The sequence below is a fragment of the Microtus pennsylvanicus genome, chromosome 4, assembly GCF_037038515.1.
Source record: "Microtus pennsylvanicus isolate mMicPen1 chromosome 4, mMicPen1.hap1, whole genome shotgun sequence".
Taxonomy (NCBI): Eukaryota; Metazoa; Chordata; class Mammalia; order Rodentia; family Cricetidae; genus Microtus; species Microtus pennsylvanicus.
The window spans coordinates 129707462-129730710 of record NC_134582.1 but is presented as its reverse complement, the minus strand read 5'-3'; the positions used below and the strand labels follow the sequence as shown (position 1 = coordinate 129730710).

General features: G+C 42.8%; 1 protein-coding gene across 1 annotated transcript; it reads right to left on the bottom strand.

Annotated features, from left to right (window-relative positions):
• Positions 1-1479: 1479 nt before the first annotated feature.
• On the bottom strand, positions 1480-22625 carry Olah (oleoyl-ACP hydrolase). The gene is made up of 7 exons (XM_075970482.1): positions 22594-22625; positions 16962-17092; positions 6931-7069; positions 5832-5931; positions 4909-5078; positions 1966-2048; positions 1480-1622 (listed from the first exon to the last, which is right to left on the bottom strand). Exons 1-7 carry the CDS (start codon positions 22623-22625, stop codon positions 1480-1482), a joined length of 798 nt encoding a protein of 265 aa, XP_075826597.1.
• Positions 22626-23249: the final 624 nt, after the last annotated feature.

Here is a 23249-nt window from a genome sequence, read left to right as displayed (position 1 = left end):
ACCAGTGGGTGCACAGGGAGCAGGAGTAACCGACCAGTGGGTGCACAGGGAGCAGGAGTAACCCACCAGTGGGTGCACAGGGCGCAGGAGTAACCGACCACTGGGTGCACAGGGAGCAGGAGTAACCGACCAGTGGGTGCACAGGGAGCAGGAGTAACCCACCAGTGGGTGCACAGGGCGCAGGAGTAACCGACCAGTGGGTGCACAGGGAGCAGGAGTAACCGACCAGTGGGTGCACAGGGAGCAGGAGTAACCGACCAGTGGGTGCACAGGGAGCAGGAGTAACCCACCAGTGGGTGCACAGGGAGCAGGAGTAACCCACCAGTGGGTGCACAGGGAGCAGGAGTAACCGACCAGGGTGCACAGGAAGCAGGAGTAACCGACCAGTGGGTGCACAGGGAGCAGGAGTAACCCACCAGTGGGTGCACAGGGAGCAGGAGTAACCCACCAGTGGGTGCACAGGGAGCAGGAGTAACCCACCAGTGGGTGCACAGGGAGCAGGAGTAACCGACCACTGGGTGCACAGGGAGCAGGAGTAACCGACCACTGGGTGCACAGGGAGCAGGAGTAACCGACCAGTGGGTGCACAGGGAGCAGGAGTAACCCACCAGTGGGTGCACAGGGAGCAGGAGTAACCCACCAGTGGGTGCACAGGGAGCAGGAGTAACCCACCAGTGGGTGCACAGGGAGCAGGAGTAACCCACCAGTGGGTGCACAGGGAGCAGGAGTAACCGACCACTGGGTGCACAGGGAGCAGGAGTAACCGACCAGTGGGTGCACAGGGAGCAGGAGTAACCCACCAGTGGGTGCACAGGGAGCAGGAGTAACCGACCAGTGGGTGCACAGGGAGCAGGAGTAACCGACCAGTGGGTGCACAGGGAGCAGGAGTAACCGACTGCTGGCCACGTCCCCCAAAGAAAAGCAGCCCCTTCCTGCTGCAGCTGTCAACTACAGCAGCTCCTCACCTCCCTGACCCTTAGCATTAGCCATTTCCCCAGATAGAGAGATGCTCCATGAAGAAATCTGGTGGAGGAAGGTCACTGGCTAATAAAGAAACTACCTTGGCCCATTTAATAGGCCAGCCTTTAGGTGGGTGGAGTAAACAGACAGAATGCTGGGAGGAAGAGGAAGTGAGGTAAGATGCCTCAGACAGACGCCATAGCTCTGCTCTTTGAGGCAGACACGATAAAGTTCCGACCCAGGATGGACGTAGGCTAGAATCTTCCTGGTAAGCGCACCTCGTGGTGCTACACACATTAATAGAAATGGGCCAAGCAGTGTTTATATGAATACAGTTTGTGTGTTGTTATTTTGGGCCATAAGCTAGCCGGTGGCTGGGAGCTGGGCGGCAGGAACGCAGCCCGCAGCTCCCTCAACAGAAATCCATCAATGTGCACCTACCAATCTCTGGACACTAAAGTGCTCCATCTCAGGAGCTAGAGGGACAGCTTGTGATTGGTTTGCATATTGAAGGCCCATCTAAAAGCAAGCAAGTAACGACACTTCCAAACACTTGGTTATATAGTTCTTGATGAAGTTCTCGTTGTCAGGTTCCAACAGATAAAAGTGGTCACCTGGCAGCACGTGGCTGTCAACCTTCCCGCTGGTTATGTCTTCCCAACCTAAGGAATATACAGCATTGTATTTAGTAACCAATGGCATCAGCCAATGACAGCAGACTTACTTCCAGGTACTATTTCACTAAAAGCTGACACTCAGTGATAGAGTTACATCCAGGGTCTCAGGTTCTGTGTATCCCGTGTTTTTTTGTTTCTTTAAGACCTACCGGTATTCAGTGGTGTGACCCGTATCTTAAATTTTACTGGAGACCAGCATCTCTTTGTTTACACACAGGAAATCTTAGGCTGATTTTCTATGTGTTTCAGTGAATGTTAGCTGACATATGCCGAGAACCCTCCAACACATCTTTCAAGAAAATACCCCGAAATATAAAAGCAATTTCACCTTTTATGTCCTTTACTGTATCTTCAGATCCGAAAAAGCATGTTATGTCCTGAGAAAGAAGAGCCTCTGAGGGCATGTCAAAGCTGTAAATGAGAAAAGGCTGTTTGTAATTTCATTTTAACATCCCAGTCTTCTCCTCTTCCCGACTTCACTGAAAGGAAACAGGGTATACAGCCTTGCTTCTTCCCCTTCTTCTGCTGGTCCCAACAAGGAAGACAATCACAGCGACTTCCTCTCTCCATTAGAACAAATGTGAAGTTCATGGGGAAGGAGACAGAGCTGGGGGAGGGGTCACAGGCTTTGATCTCTCCCAGCTTAAAGTGGGCTAATGGTCTGCACCTTGGTGATGGAGATGGGGAGGGCCGAGAGATGCCTGTGGGCCTCGTGTGATATATTTTAAGAAGCTGAGAGCTAAGGAGAGGGGAGGGCAGGGCAGATTTGGAAACAGGAAGAAGGAAGGGAGATGAGAGAAGATTCAAGGGCAGATTGGAAAGCGCCTTTGGAGTGTGGAGGAAGCTAACTGTGAGGAGACAGCCCAGTGTGAGTCCCTAAGAAGAGTATGAATGTTGAGGGCACTTCTCACGTGGAGAGGGCCATCCCTGGGTGACTTTATGTTCGTGTAATTCTGAATTACATATATATATATATATATATATATATATATATATATATATATATATATATATACATACACATATATTTCACATGATTTTTGTACATATATAAACATACACATATACTATTGTATGATGTGTGTGTATAGTAAAAATCCAATTTTCTACTTTTACATTGGATATCCAGGATCCCAAAATTGTTTATTAATTAAAGAGACTGTACTGGGCTAAAGATGACTCAGTGAGCAAAGATGCTTGCAACCAAGCTTCATTACCTGAGTTCAATTTCTGGGACCCACACGGTGGAAGGAAAGAACCAAGTTTCAAAAGTTTCCAAAGTTATCTGACTTCCTCATGTATACTTATGCATGAGCATACACTTTCCTCCCACACTGAGAGTAAATAAATTAATGAATAAATAATAGTTTAAATGTATTAGAACATCCTTTCCCCATAGTATATTCTATTTATATTTTGCTATTTAGCATAAATATGTAATTTATTTGTGCCCCTTCTAATTCTCTGCATTAGTTGGTATGTCTTTTCTTATGCCAGTACTATTCTGTTTCAATTCCTAAAGCTTAGTTTTTAGTTAATAAAGTTTGAAAAGGATTTTAGGTGATAAGGGAAAGGAGAGGCCGCAGAGGTGTCTCCTTGTCCCTGCTCTTGGCAGCCCCTTGCCATCCCAATGGACGCTTCTTTCCACGTTACTGCTTGAATGACAAAGGCAGAGGGATGGTGAAGACAGCTGAACACAAACTGATCTTTCTGTGACAAGAACGTCTTAAAACACTACCCTTAGCAAACCTCAAGACGACAACATAGAGTTCCCGACTGTAGCTGCCGTTGCCACCGACTCTTCCACAGACCTGCATGTGTTTTCTAGTTGCCTTGCTTCCTATGGCTCTATAGTGTGATTGGAAATCAGGTGTGGCGAGACCCGGTGTCGCATTGTTTTTTGTTTGCTTATTTGTTTGTTTTTGTTTAGGACTGCTTTAGAAATTTGGTCTTTTGTGCTTCCATATGATTTTTAAGAATTATTTCTCTATTCCTATGAAGACTATCACTAGAATGTTAATGGGCACTAAACTGATTTTTTAGATTGTAACTGAATACTAGCTCTTTAAAATGTGTTCTCTCTCTCTCATTCATTCATTCATTCAGTGGGTACTTCTTAAATCTCGACTCTGGGCTATTTTAGAAACACAAAACAGCTTATCCTGGGGAGACAATCAATCAGACACAGAGAAAGGGAGAAGGACTTGGAGCGTCTGGCAGGGGGAGGGGCACCACGAACTTGGTGACAGACTGAGGACGGGTGACGAATGGAGACAGATTAAATGATGGGGCTGTGTCGGTTTTCAAGATGACTGCTCCACTTTTGTAACTGTCAACTCCCACTGGCACGTAGCATGCCTCCTCCCCTCCCCTCCCCAGCACACACACTGCCTCAGTGCTAGTTCTGGGCTTTGTAAAAGAAATAAATATGTTTTTAAATGTCTTAGCCCAGGGGAGTCAGGCTTAGCCAGGCATGAGAATGCAGGAGACTAAAAGCTGACCTCAAAGTGATTTCCCTTGGGAACTTAAAATTCGGAAGCCTCTCCGACAACAGACTCAGGGGTCTGGGGAAGGATTTGATGTGTTAACAATCAGTCTGATCAGAAAAGTCAAGCATGGAGACAGATACCCTCCCAGAGAAGGGGATGGAGAGGGGTGTGGAGTTCTGGAATTCATTCACTGAATAGTGAACCCAGCCAGCCTCTGCTCCCGGCTCTCGCCTTCCACGCTTAGTAAGTAGCCTATCCACTCTTGATGATACCTAGAATGTGATGGCAATAATTTGTACAATGCATATTTATTATGTGACAAAACATGCAATCATAAATAATCATGAATATTTTTAAAGAAAAAAATCTGCCAATCACCTTTTAAAGATACAATTCCTGTGCCCCAAATCCATTCCAAGCCAGAAAAATATCCCAAGAGGCCTCAGAGCACACAAATGCACTGCAGCCTTTAGAGTATTAGATTCTCGTATGCACAGCCTCTGTGAGCTGCCAATTTATATTATTCTTTCTCTTCTTTTGGGGTGAGGTTTCAAGACAGAGTTTCACTATGTAGCCCTGTTTGTCCTGGAACTCACTCTGTGGACCAGGCCTGCCTCGAACTCAGAGATCCACCTGCCCCCTGAGTGCTTAATGTTGAGATTAAAGGAATGCACCACCCCCACCTGGCCTGTATTTTTCTATAAATATAAACTCATGCACACGTGCATGTGTGCATGCGCGCACGCACACACACACACACACACAGACACAGAGTTACTTACACGAAGTTTTTCACAATGGCAAAATCTGCTTTCAGAATGGGAATGCACTGACTCAGAACATCCTGGTTATCAATGAGATGCTTGGGGGTGCCTCCAAAATTCAGAAGGTAGTGCTTGACTTGTTCTTCTGACAGTGTATTCAGTTCAGGAATTGGATGTCGGGATTTTGACTTGAAACATCAACAAACACAAGGTTGATCTTTCATGAAACACACTGGCCCCCCAACCCAAGCCTGCCTCCTTAAATCCAGGAGGAATAAGAAAGTGTCCTAAGAACTTTAGCATCAGAAGACCACCAAAATGGCACTCCCAAGTTAGAATGCTGGGCCTGTGCCAGTTTCTGCCGAGGAAGTCAAGAAGGTCAGTGCTGGCAAGAAGGAACCAGGAGTCACAAGACTGGCTTAAAAAGTCACAGGCGACCCCAATTTGGGCATCATGTTAAGATTCTTTCCCAGCAATGACTGGTTTCTCTCATGATGTTGGTAAGTTCCCAACTGAGGTAATATGCTGAGGACAGAAAGCAGGGACGGACAGCACTAGCTCCAGGGGGACAGAAAGCAGGGACGGACAGCACTAGCTCTAGGTGGACAGAAAGCAGGGATGGACAGCACTAGTTCCAGGGGGACAGAAAGCAGGGACGGACAGCACTAGTTCCAGGGGGACAGAAAGCAGGGACGGACAGCACTAGCTCCGGGGACAGAAATAAAGAGACTGTATACAGGAAGAAACTGAAGTTCATTTCTGAGGTTGGAAAGAAATACATTGAAAGATCACAGGGGTTTTCAGTAGCACGTGGTAGATCCTGTCATCACCCCCAGGCTGGATCAAAGGAGAACAATTACCCAATTGTTAATACCCCATTTCCCTCTCCTTCATTTCCCGCTCCTTCATTTCCCCCATCCAAAGAAAACCAGAACACGTACGTGTGGGGCATATGCACTGGACACAAAGAAATGCAGAGGCTCCATTTTGTATTTCTTCTTGAGGCTCAGTGCGGTCATGAAAGCAATGTAGGATCCCAAACTAAACCAGGGAAGAGACAAACATGATGAATAGCGTTGGACAAAATTCATGGTGACCAGGTGTCACAAACACTGCAGTGACTAAAGGATGGGCAAAAGCTACCTGGCTGATTTACTGTTTTGTAAAATGTCTATTACCACTGTGTCAACACAGTAAGCGTTTCCGGGCTGAGAGACAGCTCAGTCATTAAAGCACTGACCTCATGGATATGGGGGTCCAGTTTCTGAACCCAGAACCAATGTCAAAAGCTCAGTTCAGCTGCTCAGGCCTGAAATCTCAACAGTGCAGAAATGAGAGACAAAGTGAAGGGGATCCTTGAAAGAGGGTGGGCCTGCTAGCTTGGCGTATGTGGCAGAGTTTAAAGCCATTGGGAGACCCCATCTTAAATAAAAGGTAGTCGGTGACGAAGGACCAACAACATTCAAAGTCATTGTCTGGCTTTTCCATGTATTCCAGGCACATACACACCACATATGAGTGTGCGCACACACCACATATGAGTGTACACACACACCACATATGAGTGTGCATACACACCACATATGAGTGTACATACACACCACATATGAGTGTACATACACACCACATATGAGTGTGCGCACACACCACATATGAGTGTACATACACACCACATATGAGTGTGCGCACACACCACATATGAGTGTACATACACACCACATATGAGTGTGCGCACACACCACATATGAGTGTACATACACACCACATATGAGTGTGCGCACACACCACATATGAGTGTACATACACACCACATATGAGTGTGCGCACACACCACATATGAGTGTACATACACACCACATATGAGTGTGCGCACACACCACATATGAGTGTACATACACACCACATATGAGTGTGCGCACACACCACATATGAGTGTGCGCACACAGAGAGAGAGAGAGAGAGAGAGAGAGAGAGAGAGAGAGAGAGAGAGAGAGAGAGAGAGAGAGAGAGACCTTTCTGAGTACAACAGAAGTTAAATACCTGTGGCCAAAAAATGCAAACGCTTTATCCTGGACAACGGGAAGCAGAGCAGGCACAATTTCATCAACTATCTGGTAGATGTCACTTGCGAACAGTTCCTGGGATCGAGTTTCTCTTCCAGCCAGCCTTACAGAATGCACTGGAAGAGAAAATCGCTTACACACAGACAAAGAAGACTCTGAGACGCTGTAAACAGGTTAACACAGATGGATGAGATGCCATGGCCTTGTAAAAGGCCTTATATTCACATGATGTTACCAATTTCAAAGAAGCAGATAATGGTCAAGCCCGGCATGGTGGCTCTGAGGTCAAGCTTGGTTGTCACTTGATTGGATCTGGAGGTCACTACAAAACGTGCTTCTGATGGATGTGTGACAGTTTTACCAGGTGGTTTCCCACCTGCATTCCTGTTTGAGTTCCTGCCCTAACTTTTCTCAACAATAGACTCTATTCCGGAAGTGTGAGCCTTTTTACCCCCAAGCTGCTTTTGGTCATGGTCTTTATCAGAGACACAGAAAGCAAACTAAACAGCGTCCATTTCAAATAAATGAGAGTACCTACAAAAATGTCATTAAAATTCATTCACGTATGAATCACAGCATTTTCTTCTTTCAGTAAATGAAGAATTTGAGCTGAGCTAAGTACAGCTGGAGCCACAAGGAAAAAATTACGAATCTGTGTGTGTGAGAGTGTGTGTGTGTGTGTGTGTGTGTGTGTGTGTGTGTGTTGTATTTCAAGACAGGTTTTGTAGTCCTGGCTATCCTAGAACTATCTCTATAGATCAGACTGGCTTTAAACTCACAGAGATCCATGTGCCTCTGCCTCCCAAGTGCTGGGATTAAAGGCGTGTACCACCACTAACAAGAAGGACTTAAATTTCTTGAGGGAACAGAGAAAAGCTGAAAAGACGTTTACAAGAAGATAACTTATAAAGGGAAAATGGCTGAAGAAAGAAAGGTATGGAGCTAAAATTCTATAGAAACATGAAGATATCAAAGCATAAGATATAGAACCAAGAACCTATACAAACAAGGTCCCAATGTTCATGGTGTCAACACAAGAGGGCACTCGTGAACTAAGATACTGGGTTAGCAAGGCATCACCCCATACCCAGCTCTAGGTTAGGAGGAAAACATAGGGCAAACCTAACACCAAATACAGACAGGGTAGAACAGACATCTCTGGTCAGTGAAAATATTTATTAAGGAACTCATGGAGAAGAAAAAACAATGCTCCCAAGTGAATTAACTCCAATAAGGAATGTAAAAATAATCTTTGTAATTTGGAAATTTAAAATCCTGACTAGAAAAAGACAAATATTTGCACAAAGATCATCAGGAAAAAAAGCTGAATAAAAAGACAAAAGTTATTTTTTCAAAATCAAGAAATAAATCCTTTCCTTGTGATCAGACAGGGCAAAGTATCTGTGGATACAGAGAACCGGAATGAAAGAACTAGGGAAAGAACAGAAAACAAAGAAGATTGCACAGGGAGCTGGAGAGATGGCAGTTAAGAGTCTGGCTGCTCTTCTAGAGAACCTGGGCTTGATTCCCAGCACCCACACAGTGGCTCAAAACCGTCTCTAACTCCAGTCCTGGGAAATCCAACATCAGGCCTCCATGGGCACCTCACTGACATGGTACAGACAACCATACAAATAAAAGAAAATCATGACAAAAACAGAAGATTGCCAAAAAGGGAGAAGAAGTTATGGGAGAAAAACTCATAAGAAATCATGTAAAACATCCTTGAATAGACAGGGAACCCACAGTAAAAGAATGTAGGGTCCTCAAGATGGCTCAAGAGCATAAAAGCGACTTCTGCCTGATGACTTGAGTCTGGCCGCAGAACCCACATGATAAGAGAGAACTGACTCCTAAAAGTTGCCCTTTGACCTCCACACAAGCTCAGCAGTGGCTATACTCCCCCAAAACAATTGTTAAAAAAAATTTTTAAACCAAGGGAATCCTCTTCAATGATTGCCTCTTACCTGAAATCACGTTTCTAATGATTGAGAAAACTGACTCAGGACGACTAAGGTAAAATGTTAGCTCTAGGGGCTGGGAATACAGTTCACTTAGTAAACTGCTGGATATGCTTGGCTTCAGAAAGGGTTGGCAAAGATAAACCAAAATATATATGGAGGCTGTGGTAGCTAATTTTGGTCATCACCTTGACACGTCTGGAAAGAGGGGACCTCAACTGAGGAATTACTTTTAACATACTGGCCTGTGAGTGTGTCTATGGGACATTTTCTTGAAGCTAATTAATGTGGAATGGCTCAGCCTACTCTGAACAGTCTCATTCCTAGGCAGGTGAGCCTGGCCTGTTTAAGAATGGTAGTTAAACATGGGTCTGGGAGCAAGCCAGTAAGCAGCTTTGCTCCATGAATTTCTGTCTAAAGTACCTGCCTTGACTTCTTTTGATGATAGACTCTAGAGCCCTGTAAGCAAAAATAAACCCTTTCCTCCCCAAATTTTGGTTATTGTGTTTATCACAGCAACAGGAAGCAAAATAGAACAGTAGGTTTATATAAAGATATAAATAGAAACAAGAAGAAATCATGGGTTGTATTTTAATATCTGACAAGGTACCATTTGGAGACAGAAACATCAAACAATGTTGAAATGGACTCTTGGTGTTTCTAAAGCTTGCATAATACATAGCAATTGCCTCTAAAGTCAACAAGACTTTCGTGGTTAAAGATGTCAACAATTCACAAGTCTCATAATGTTCATTAAACTTACAGGACCCAGAAGACTCTTCCAACAGGTTATGTAAATAATTACTATTGCTGGAGAGAAGAGACTTTTAAATCAGAAGGGTTACTTGTGAGCCACACAGGGAGCTCGAGAGGCAGCTTTTATCATTTATGTTGGGATGAGTGTTTTGGTAATGTGTTATTCATGTCCTGTAAAGTAACATCTCACTCACACTCCTGTAAGTAACCTCCAAAACTTGCTCGCTCACTAAGGTAGGCTCAGGTGGAATTTTTTATTTGGTCTGACATTAGTGCCCTATTTGGAACAAATAGACATTTGTTTACATCTTTTTAGGAAAAGTCACAAGCCACTAAGATTCTTAATGAGTAAACAGCCCCAGTTACCAATGTCTACTTACCACATTCACTTTTGTAATGTAGAAATACAGGATGTCAGAGAGAGAGAGAGAGAATGAAGAGAGATTTCACATGTCAAATGGAGAAAATGATAATCTTGAAAATGTAAATCTTATAGCTATATAGTAAAATTTTTACTTGATATAGAGAATGTATATATTATATTAGCAGTCACAGACTATCTGTGGACACTCATCATACTTAAGGGGGGAAGAATCACAGAAATTTCTACAAAGTAGAAACAGAATCATGAGAAAGAAGCCCAGGCCAAAGTCTCCTTCTGCAGCTTAGAAAACTAAGACTGAGAGTCAATATGTAATTTCCCAAGACTTTCTAGCTTATTATAACCAGTTTTATGATTTGGGCTGAACTACAATTTCCAACGCAAATAGTTCATGTGTCATTCATCCTATGACTTGTGAAACTGAACCAAGAGGAGGTCGGAGTAAGCAGGCGCATCACTTTAGAAGAGAGTTAGATGCGTTGGAGAGGACGCACTGGGGATCTTGAAGTGAATCTTGTGTTTTCTCAGAAGTATCTGAAGCAGCAAGCATGGTGGCACCGCTGCTCTTGCAGAGGACCCAGGTTTGTTTCCAGTAACCACAGTGTGACTCGGGGACATTTGGGGATCTGGTACTCCCTTCTTACCCCCATGAAAACTGGATATGCATGGTGTGCATATGAACATGCAAGCAAACACAGACATCTAAAAATACAATATTCTTTTAACAATTACATTTGAAATAAAAAAAAATACTCCATGCTGCCTTCTGAGCTGACCGGAATCACACATCAATGGATTTTTCAGCACTATTCACAACAGAAAAATTGTAGAACCAGCCTAAGTGCTCACCAACAAATTAATGGACAATAAAATGTTTTCTATACATAGAGTGGGAACATTTTCCATAAAGGATGAAGTCATATTGTTTGTGGGGAAATGAATACAACTGGGAATAACCATATTAAATGGATTCAGCTAGTCTCAGAAAGACAAATATTGTACGTTTTCTCCCATTTGTGCTGCTTTGTTTTATGTAGATACATAATCCATATATGTATCTATGCATGAAACCAGCAGTAAAATTACTGATACAAAAGTGTTAATGGGGGTAGAATATGAAAGGGAATATACAAGGCATACAAAATAGACTTGCATGAAAACTTAAAATATAAATTATTTAAAAAGAAAAATTCTGTGGATAATGCACTTGTGCACTGCTAAGATTTGTCACTCATATTAGTTTAATAAAGTGCTGTTTGGCCAGTAGCCAGGCAGGAGAGTAGGAGAATTCTGGGAAGAGGAAAGGCAGAGACACCGTTGCAACATGGATGCAGAGGGAGCAAGATGAGAATGCCTCACTGAGAAAAGCTACCAAGCCGCATGGCTAAACATAGACAAGAATTATGAGTTAATTTACATTATAAGAGCTAGTTAATACTAAGCCTGAGATAATAGACCAAACAGTTTATAATTAATATAAGTCTTTGTGTGTCTCTTTGGGACTGAATGACTGTGGGATATGGCAGGATATGGCAGAAACTTCCTTCTTGAAAAAAAAGAACTACTTTGTAGTATATTAACACTTATTAAAAAACAGAAGAAGCAAAGGAATGAATTATGAAGCCACATACACAGATCACTTTGCAGGCATCAGGGAACAGCTGAAGAAATGAAGGCTTGCCCAGAAAGGAGAGAATGCTGTAATGAAGGAACTGAGTTTTTCCAGTTCCCTCCTGTATTAGAGCTGCATCAGTGACTGTACAATGCAGAATCTGAATCGCGCGTGTGTGTGTGTGTGTGTGTGTGTGTGTGTGCGTGAGAGAGAGAGAGAGAGAGAGAGAGAGAGAGAGAGAGAGAGAGAGAGAGAGAGAGAGAGAGCATCTCTGGTGTCATCCCCAGTGGTGTGATCTACCTCCTCTGAGACTGGGTCTCACCTAGACTTGCTATAGAAACAGGGTCCTCCTGTTTCCTTTGACTCAGTCCTGGGATTACCAGTGTGTACCACCATGCCTGGTATTTTTATGTATGTTTTGGGGACAAAACTCAGGTCCTTGTGCTTGTAAGACTAGCACTCTAACTCGGCAATTTGTCCAGCTCCTGAGACCTACTTCTAGGAAAACAAAAAATTACAAGTATTGACATTCTCACAGAGCAAGAGTACAGAACTGCAACACAGCATCATAAATAGTTCTAATTTAGAAAGTCAAGATTGCAGCAAGAACGTACAACTTGCTCACCTTCCTTTTAAATTCTTTGACTACACTAAATATGTCAAGGTATTCCAAGGATAGAGATAATAGCCCAACGTGGTGAAGGCAGGTAGATGTCAATGGCTTTGAAGCCACCTTGATCTGCAAAGTGAGTTATAGGCCAGCCAAGGCTACCAAGTGCAACCCTGTCTCAAAGACAACAACAAAAGAAGAAGAAAGGTAAGGTAGGCATGGACTCACACCTGTAATTCTCAGCACCCAGGGGGATGGGAAGGAGGGTCATGAATTAGTTGCTATCCAGAGTAATATAACAAGACCATCTATCATCTATCTATCTATCTATCTATCTATCTATCTATCTATCTATCTATCTATCATCTATCTATCTATATCATCTATCATCTATCTATCTATCTGTCTATCATCTATATATCTATCTCTTTTAGAAAGGAGTTTACAGAGAGGGAAGATGGCAGATTTTAGGCACTCAAAAAATACCCGAATCTTTATGTGCCTGAAAGAGCATTGAAAGTGCATAGCTCCAGGGAGGAACAGGTAACACGGAACAGCACAGGAGCACAACAGACAAACTATGTGAACCCGAAAAACTTCGGATGTGTGTAATCCGCAGAGGGCTCTAACATTGGACAACACAGAAGGGAAGGAAGAGACACCTCCCCACTGTGGTATTAGCAAGAAGAGGAAGGCTTGCATGGGTACACAGCCTGGACCACTCGCTGTACAGCATAGTTTCTGAGTGGGAGGGTGTCTGTGACCTATGCTACAGGAGCTGCAAAGGTTCACTGTGCTTCCGGCATGCTCACAGGCACTACAATGAAGGGCTTCATAAGCGTCTTCCCAGCAAATCCTTCAGCAAGAGGCCCTGGGTATTTATATCCACTCTTCTCCACTAGCTAAGTGAGTGTCCACCCCCAGAATCAGAAGGCTGGTTGTGACTCACACGCTGGCTCCTAGACACTATCTCCTCTGGGAAGCGTGGGCCAAGCTGAGAGAAGAGTGGAAAGTGCTTGGGGGTGGGAACTCTGACCCTACCTCTGGGAGAGGATCAAGTCTAGTTGTGCAAAAATGGAGCAAGGGTTGGAACTGGGAATAGCATGGCCAGGATGTAGACGCCTGTACCCTGCTTTATCAGAAGAAATTGGTTCAGCTTGATTGCCTCTACCTCTCAGAGCCCGGGAGTCTACTGGTAGGAACACCCTACCTGGGCATTTCCCACTGCCATGCCCATATGCAGAGTGCTGATGTTATCAGGCAGACCCCAAGTAACTGGTCCTCCATACTGGCTAATGGCAACAGCCTGAGGCCGCCCATGTCCTCCCCTGGCAGCTCTGTTGGCATAAATATGGAGAACTCTGACAGGAAACCGGCCTAACTGCCATGATAGTGCACACCTCAGCAGGATGGGGTATAACCCACGACAGTCCTTTGTGTGTCTTCTATACCAAGTACACTTCAAAGAGATGTTGGCAGGGTAGGGGGGCACATAGCATCCACATCTTCTTCCTTTTCAGCAGAAGAATAATATTGGTTTTTCTTGCTCTGTATTGGTTTTCTTGTGTTTTTCATTTGCTGTTATTTCTTTAAATTCAGAAATTTCTTTTTTAAACTTTTTAAAATCTTATTTTAAAAGATTTTAATATTTATATATATCCTATGTATGAGTGCTCTAAAGATATACCTGCATGCCAGAAGAGAGAATAAGATCCTATTACAGATGGTTGTGAACCACCATGTGGTTGCTGGGAATTGAATTCAGGACCTCTGGAAGAGCAGCCAGTGTTCTTAACGCCTGAGCCCATCTCTCCAGTCCCCTCATTGTTATTTCTTATACCTTTAGTTCACAAGTATTCCCACCTTGATTCTTTCAGTTTCTTTTCTCTGTCTGCATTTCTCTTTTAATGTAATTATTAATGCCTTTACCTTTACTAATTTTTAAAATCCCAGTTCATCTGAGAATTATCCTCAGCCCCTTTTCCCTAGTTGCGTATTAAGGAGGTAGCTGCTGCCTTCAGTTATTTTTCTATCACATTTAGACATCTGGTTTGCTTCTCAATTGTCGTTATTAAGATCTCCATTCTCCCCTCTGAATGGCAGTGGAGACTGAGAGCTAAAACTGAAAGTAACACACATATCCAAAGATGCCCAAGTACAATGTAGACATGGAATAAAGATGAAAGGCAATAAAATCTGACTCTTAAAAAAGTTTATAACCCCTCAGCAATCAAGTCAAAACATATTAAAATAGTTAGAATGTGTGCTGGTTTGAAGAGGTATAGTCCGCATAGACTCAGGTGCTTGAATGTTTGGTCCATAAGGAGTGTTATTATTGGGAGGTGTGACTTTGTTGGAAGAAGTGTGTCACTGTGGAAGCAGGCTTTGGGGTCTTATATATGTTCAAGCTATGCCTGGTACACAGTTTATTTCCTGCTGCCTGAGAATCAAGATGTAGAACTCTCAGCTCCTTGTCTAGCACCATGTCTGCTTGTGTGCCACACGCTTCTCACCCTGAAAATGGACTAAACCTCTGAACTGTAAGCCAGCCCCAGCCCCAGGAAAATGTTTTCCTTTATAAAAGTTGTCACAGTCATGCTGTCTCTTCACAGCCAAAGAAGTCTGGACTGAGACAGCATGCCAGACAACTACTTGAAAGTCTACTACAGAAAAAAATGACCCCCAAGGAAGATGTACATGAACAAATGAACAAGGAAAACAGTTTAAAGGAACACTGAACTGGAACAGAAATTCAGGACATTGTACAAGAAAAATTGGCAACAACATTGGAACTCTGTATGTTTCTGATTTTTTTGGAAATGAAAAGGAAAAAATAAACAAATACATAAATAAAACAAATAAACAGAAAACCCTCAGTAGAAAGCATCATTGACAAACAAAATCAGTAGCTGAAGGAATATTAGAGATTGGAGAGTGAGGGGTTATCCCATTCAGAAAATTTAAAAAGTAAACTATCACAATCAGTGTAATGGTCTGTCTTGTCCCTTTAAAAGACAAGCCTTGCCCACTCTGTCCACCTCGGAAACAGGGGGATCTTCCTTCTGCTTCCAGTCTGAGCTCGATTCCCTTTCCATTTCTCTCCCTTTTCCCCACTACTGCCCTCCCACTTCTCTCTCTCTCTCTCTCTCTCTCTCTCTCTCTCTCTCTCTCTCTCTCTCTCTTCTTCACCCTTCTCCCCTTCTTTCCTTTCCCCTTCCCTTCCATAACCCACTAAATAAATATCCTCACTCTGCATGGTGTGCCTTATCCATCCGGGTCTCTCACCAGCCACATGGCTCCCTGCCTGGACCGGCTGCCTACGTGGCCCACCATGGTCTCGTGGCCCGCTGCTAACTGCCACCCTTAGGGACTCACAGCATTTCTGCCCCTGTGGCCCTCACGGAACAGCGCCATTTTACTTAAACCATAACAATCAGTACTTTTCAGAACATGAGCACACAAACAGGAGACCTCTCCTGAGAAACTACAGAAACATTTTAAGACCTAGGCTCAGGCAATGTAACTTCCTTTTTTTTTAACTATACCTTTTTTTTCTTTCCACTTTATTTTATTTTGAGGCATGGCCTCTCTTTTATGTAGCTCTGTCTGTCCTAAGTGCATACAGATCCTACTGTGTCTGCCTCCCAAGTGCTGGGAATAAAGAACTGCACCACCACAGCCAGCTTCTAAATATAACTTTCTTAAGGCAATTCTAATACCTCAGCATCTAACAGGAAGTTTGGCAAGAGGGATGATGTTAAGATGAAGTGTTTCCACACTTCAAAAGACACAAGAGCCTCTGACTCTATCCATTCTCCTATAAATGATAACATTCATGTGAGGCAGCTTAACAGGTAAGAGCACTTGCTGCCAAGTCCGATGACCTAAGTTTGACTCCATGGGCTCATATGGTGGAAAGAGAGAATTGAAGCCTCTGACTTCTGGTCTCCACCCATACACGCACGTGCCCACACAGAACAGATTCACTCTGGTTTCCTTTGAAATGCAGAAGCACTTCATTTTAGTGTGTTAAGTCAAACATGTATCCTGCTTCCTCTAATATGTGGGCTGTAGGAGGAGAAGCCACAGAGAGAAGCCAGTGGGAACTAGAAGGGAACAGGGCATGGAGGACTAAGAGAGAATGAGAAGGGGTGGGATATGACCAAAGAGCCGTGTTCTGTGCCAGGAAGCACTGCAGTGGATCCCTCTGTGCAATTAAATATAGGCGAATTTTAAAAAAGAAAGCGACTTTATTAGAGTTTTAGAGAGAAATCCCAGGAAAGAAAATGTAACTGGAAGTCACTGAGAAGACGTGTTTCATGATGCTGCAAGATTCGATCCCCTGACAAGAACCCTAAGAATCAGATGAGCTAGTGCAGACGGAGACACGTGGAAAGGGAACCAAAGACCCTGAAGAGCTTCAGTGACCCATGGTGCAGTATCCCATGATGTCAAAATAACAGGGAGAAGACAGGCAAAAACTCTAGCTTTGAATAATGACTGAGAATATTTCCAGTTTAATAAGGGTTAGAAGTCCACAAATCCGGAAAAACCCATGCACGCAAGTTCCTTTCCCCAGCTGTTACTGGGCTTCTTAAATTGCTTAGAACAGAATGAAACACAACATACCTTCCAGGGAGTCATTAAACTCAACATACCTTCCAGGGAGTCATTAAACACAACATACCTTCCAGGGAGTCATTAAACGATTGGCCCCACTTGGCAAAATAAACGGAGCCACCTCCAGCCCAGGGAAAGCAAATCAGCTTGAAAACTGCATTAGGCTTTTGATACAAGCAGTTCAAGATGTTTTCATTCCTAGAACAAAAATTCAATTACATTTAGCCTCACAGAATTATATCAGATAGTTTGAGATTGAATTAGGTGTGTTTTCATGATAATTCTCATTTACCTACATAGTGCATGTGTTCAAACATGAAGTAACTGCCTTTCTTTTTCCAAAAAGCAAGGTCCCAAAGGTTTAACTGGTCTATGTGTTATGATTTGAATTCAACGGGACATAGCTAGAATGATGAAGTGTCCATTTGTTTTGTATGTTCAATTATAGAAATGTAACTCTCAATTCAGACACGCCTTCTTTCACAGTTGAGGAAATGGTTTTATTCAAGCAGCTCATAGGCTTTAGTCTCAGGGCGTCTGTCACCACCAAGAGACACTTCTAAATCACCTACAAATTTTCCACGACGTGAAATTTTACTACTTTTTAAGTGTTTGCTAGACAATGCTTTTGAACCTGTGCGTAATGTCACTAGAAATTTTACAGCAAGATCAAGCATTACAAGAACTGATCATAGAAGAAGTTCTGTTTTAAACAGCCATCCTATATGTGATATATTTTTATTCTCCACAATTTAAACCTCTCTTGACAAGCTTCCAAACTGAACCTTAAATTTCTTACAAAGATATGTAAGCCTCCCAGGTGAGAAACCATATGCCTTACAATAATTATTTTAAGTCTGTTATGTCTTTTTTTTTAAAAGGTATCAGTATTACAATTTGGATTGTAAATGTCCCTCAAAATTCATGTTCTAAAGGCTTGGTCCCCAAATGATGGTGTTATTGGGAGCTGGAGGAACCTGTAAGAAGTGGAAACTGGTAGAAGGAAGGGAGGTGACTCTAGGTATTCCATTGAAGGGGTCTTGGCATTCTGGCCTACTTTCTTTCTCAGCCTTTTTCCTCTCCCCTTTCCTCCCTCACTCTGCCATGCATTCCCTTGCATGTCCATCTTTCTACAGGACCAACATAGCAGGGCTCAAGAACTATGGACTGAAAAAAAATGTGATTTTCTCCAGCAGTGGTGACACACACCTTTAATCCCAGGACTAGGGAGGCAGAGGCAAGAGGATCTCTGTGAGTTCAAGGCCAGCCTGGTCTACAAGAGCTAGTTCCAGGGCAGGCAACAAAGTGACACAGAGAAACCCTATCTCGAAAAACCAAAAAAAAAAAAATGTGATTTCTGTACGAATAAATGTTTTTCCTGAACATATGTGTGCCATGTGCATGCAATCCCCAAAGCAGCCAGAAGAGGGCATCAGAACTACTAGACCTGAAGTTACAGGTTATCAGCATCATCTGGGTGCTGAGAACAAAACCGGGCTTCTCTGCAAGAGTAACAAGTGCCCTCAACTGCTGAGCCATCCCTCCAATCAAATCTTTCCTCTTTCACATTTATGTTTTCACATTTGGTCTTGATAAACAGTTTTTTAAAAAATGACAAACTGAGATCTTTCTAGATGCTCTGTTCTCGCAGGGGACTTTTGACTTTATAATAAAATAACTGAGACCATGAGGAAAGTGAGACACTTAATACATGGTCATGGGTGAAAGTTTCTTTGGGATAAAGAAAAAAAAGGAGCAGGAGGAGGAGCCCACAGTGTGCTGTGAGCTAGCTCACTACCAGTCACCTCAGCATCGCTTGGGACAGTCAGTCTGGCTACACCTTAGAGCTAGGAACTCCTTTTTAGTTATTGGTTTCCTGTCGGCTTTATGATATCCAAGCGTGGGAACCCAGGCCGGAGCCAGGACGTCTGCTGGAACAGGCCCAGGCCAACGACCTCTACCAGAGCAGGTCCAAGCAGGGGACCTCCTCCAGAGTAGGCCCCAACCGGCCACCTATGCTGGACCAGGCCTGAGTCAGCCACCTCAGCAGGAGCAGGCCCAAGCAAGCAATTTCTGTGGGAGCAGGTCCGAACAACCTTTGGGATTGCAGAATGACACCCGGGAATGCTGAGCAACCTCTTGAACCCTGAATGACCTCCAGGGTAACTGGAACCAGAGTCATAGCCCCAACCACACCGATGAGAGGAAAGATGGGTAGACAAGGTAAGAACACACTAAACACCACAAAGAGCAGCACTACAACAGCAGGACTTGAACACCCCAAAATAGATGAAGTAGAAGAAAATGACTTAAACAATAACTTTAGGAGAATGTTTGAAGCCCTTAAAGAGGAAATGAAACTTTTTTCAAATAAATGAAGGAAAAGACAAACAAGAAATTTGTAGTAATAAGAGCGGCGGGGCTGCGTTCCCAACACCCCGGCCGCCTGCTCGGCTAGCTTATGCCCCGAAATAATTACACGGACACTGTATTCTTTTAATCACTGCTTGGCCCATTTCTATCTAGCCTCTTTTAGGCTAATTCTCACATATTAATTTAGCCCATTTCTAATCATCTGTGTAGCACCCCTAGGTGCGCTTACCGGGAAGATTCTAGCCTATGTCCATCCTGGGTCGGAGCTTCATCGCTTGCGTCTGCCTGGGAGCTGGGAGCATGGCCTCTCTCTGAGGCGTCTGCTCCCGAGAGGAGAGCTGTGGAGTCTGAGCTCACTTCCTCTTCCTCCCATTTCTAATAAACTGTAGCACCGGTCTTACCGGGAAAGATTCAGCATGTCTGACCTGGCGGCTTGCTCCATCGCGTCTGCCCGGGAGAGAGCTGGCGTCTGCCCGGGAGAAAGCTGCATGGCGTCTCTGTCTGAGGAGTCTGCTTTGGAGAGGAGAGCTGTGGAGTCTCTGAGTTCACTTCCTCTTCCTCCCAGCATTCTGTTCTGTTTACTCCTCCCACCTATCTTCTAACCAATGAAATGGGCCAAGGCAGTTCCTTTATTAGCCAATGACCTTCCTCCATCAGAAATTGAAAGAAAACCAAGAAAAAGCAATCAAACATATGAAAGAAATGATTCAAGACTTAAAAACTAAAATATGGACAATAAAGAAAACACAAACAGACTGAATTCTGGAAGTGAAAAAATATGGGAAAATGATCAAGAACCACAAATGCAAGCATGAACACCAGAATAAAAGAGATGGAAGAGAGAATCTCATGAAAATATTAGCCAGGCGGTGGTGGCGCACGCCTTTAATCCAAGCACTCGGGAGGCAGAGACAGGTGAATCTCTGTGAGTTCGAGGCCGGCCTGGTCTACAAAAGCTAGTTCCAGGACAGGAACCAAAAAGCTACGGAGAAACCCTGTCTCGAAAAATTCCCCCCCCCCCCAAACAAAAGAAAAGAAAAGAAAATATTAAATCTAACAAAAACTTAACATAAAATACCCAGGAAGATTGGGACATCATGAAAAGACCAAACCTAAGAATAAAAGGAATAGAAGAAGGAGAAGTCCAACTGAAAGGTACAGAAAATATATTCAACAAAATCACAGACAAAAACTTTCCCAACCTAAAGAAAGATGTGCATATGAAGATACAAGAAGCTTACAGAATATCAAATAGATCGGACCAAAAATAATAGTCCCTTTGCCACATAATAATCAAAACACAGAACATACAGAATGAAGAAAGAATATTAAGAGCTGCAAAGTATAAAGATCAAATAACATATAAATGCAGACCTATCAGGATTATACCTGACTTCTCAATGGAAACAATTAAAGTCAGAAGATCCTGGTCAAGTGTTATGCAGACATTAAGAGACCACAGACGCCAGGCCAGACTACTAGACAGCAAAACTTTCAGTCACCATAGACGGACAAAATGAGATATTCCATGGCAGAACCATATTTAACCAATACCTAGACACACACCCAGCCCTACACAAAATACTAGAAGGAAAAATCCAACCCAAGAAAGTTGGCTACATCCACAAAAACAAAGACGATAGATGATCTCACCGCAGCAAACCACAAAGAAAGGAAAAACACACACAATAACATCACCACAATGAAAACTAAAATAACATGAACTAACAATCACAGGTCATTAATATCCTTTAAAATAAATGGATTCAACCCACCTATAGAAAGACACAAGCTAACAAATTGGATATGAAAACAGAATCCATCCTTCTGCTACACACAAGAAACACACCTCAACCTCAAAGACAGACATTACCTCAGAGTAAAGGGTTGGGAAAAAATTCCAATCAAATGGACCTAAGAAACAAGCTGGTGTAGCTATCCTAATATCTAACACAATAGGCTTCAAACTAAAATCAATCAAAAGAGACAAAGAAGGACATTTCATATTAGTTACAGGAAAAACCCATCAAGAGGAAATCTCAATACTGAATGTTTGTGCCCCAAATACAAAGGCACCCTTATATATAAAATAAACACTACTAAAGCTTAAATAACACATTAAACCCCCACACACTAATAGTGGGAGACTTCAACACCCCACTCTCACAACTAGACAGGTCGGTCAGAAAGAAACTTAACAGAAATAAGGAAACTAACAGGTGTTATGACTTAAATGGACTTGGGTAGGTAGAATTAACATAGTAAAAATGGCATTCTTACTAAAAACAATCTACAGATTCAATGCAATGCCCATCAAAATCCCAGAAAAAATTCTTCACAGACCTCAAAAGAAAAATGCTCAACTTCATATGGAAAAGCAAAAAAACCAGGATAGCCAAAACAATCCTGTACAATAAAAGAACTTCTGAGGCATCACAATCCCTGACCTCAAACTCTACTACAAAGCTACAGTACTGAAAACAGTCTGGTATTGGCATAAAAACAGATAGGAGGACCAATAGAACTGAATCAAAGACCCAGATATCAGTCCACACACCTACAAAAGCCTGATTTTTGACAGATGCAAAAAATATACAAGGGGGAAAAAGCATATTCAACAAATGGTGTTGGCATAACTGGATATCAACATGTAGAAGAATGAAAATAGATCCATATCTATCGCCATGCACAAAACTCAAGTCCAAATGGATCAAAGACCTCAACATAAAACCAATCACACTGAACCTCACAGAAAAGAAAGTGGGAAGTACACTTGAATGCATTGGCACAGGGACCCACTTTTTAAATTTTACCCCAGTAGCACAGACACTGAGAAAAACAAAAATAAACGGGACATCCTGAAACTGAGAAGCTTCTGTAAAGCAGAGGACACAGTCAACAAGACAAAACAACAGCCTGCAGAATGGAAAAAGATCTTCACCAGCCCCACATCAGATAGAGGGCTGATCTCCAAAATATACAAAGAACTCAAGAAACTGGTCATCAAAAGAACAAATAATCCAATAAAAAAAATGGAGTACAGACCTAAACAGAGAACTCTCAAAAGAGGAATCTAAAATGGTTGAAAGACACTGAAGGAAATGCTCAACATCCTTAGGCATCAGAGAAATGCAAATCAAAAAACTCTGAGAGCCCATCGTACACCTGTAAAAGAATGGTCAAAATCAAAAGCACTGATGACAGCTTATGCTGGAGAGGATGTGGGGTAAACCTCTCTAAATCTAATAAGGTAATCTAACAAAGCTGGGGGCCTGAAGCACCAAAGATGGAGTTAGGACAGCCAGGAATTCCCAGAGGTAGCCTACCTGGTTATCTTGGTGTGGACTCTTGTCTCCATGCTTTGAGTTGATAAGAAGCTGCTGCTCTCAGCAATCTGCTGTGTCCTTGTTAAATTCAACTTTCCCTTAGACATAAAAATCTCCTGTAAATTTTATGTGTACAGAGTGACCAGATTTCTTTTAAATACGTTGACTATGATGATCATTCCAAAATCTGCTTTAAGGAGGATGGAGAAGAGGAGGAAAGCAGGAGGAAGAAGTAGGGAAAGGAAGAAGTAGAGGAGGAAATGTATGAAGAGGAAGAGAAAGGAAGGGAAAACAGGTTAATGGCAACACAGTATATGGCAGCCTGGCGTTAGTGGCCTTTGTTTATAGACCGTTGTTACAGGACTTTTAAATAACGTTCATAAAGACAGAAACACATCTTTTGTAATGCCCAGCAGCTAAACATGCCCATGTGAGAAGACAGAACCTACTGGGAAGTGAGAGCAAAGATATTTGGCTTGAAAATGGGTATCTTAGTTTTCTGGGAGTTTATAAAGTTTTGCCTTTTACATATTAAGAAAGACTTAGAGATTCTTTTAAAAAGAAGCAGGGGAGACTTATTACTAGATTTACTAGATCTGGTACTTTGAAACTACTGTTGCTTTAAAAAAAAAGATTAGCTTCTTGAACCACAAGAT

Excerpts from the sequence above, each read along its gene's own strand:
- Olah (XM_075970482.1), bottom strand. The coding sequence starts at position 22,625 with ATGGAGACAAGAGTCCACACCAAGATAACCAG. Across the intron at positions 17,093-22,593 it reads GTCCACACCAAGATAACCAG|GAATGAAAACATCTTGAACT; the intron begins GTAGGCTACCTC and ends TTTTTGTTCTAG. Across the intron at positions 5,932-6,930 it reads TTTGCATTTTTTGGCCACAG|TTTGGGATCCTACATTGCTT; the intron begins GTATTTAACTTC and ends TCCCTGGTTTAG.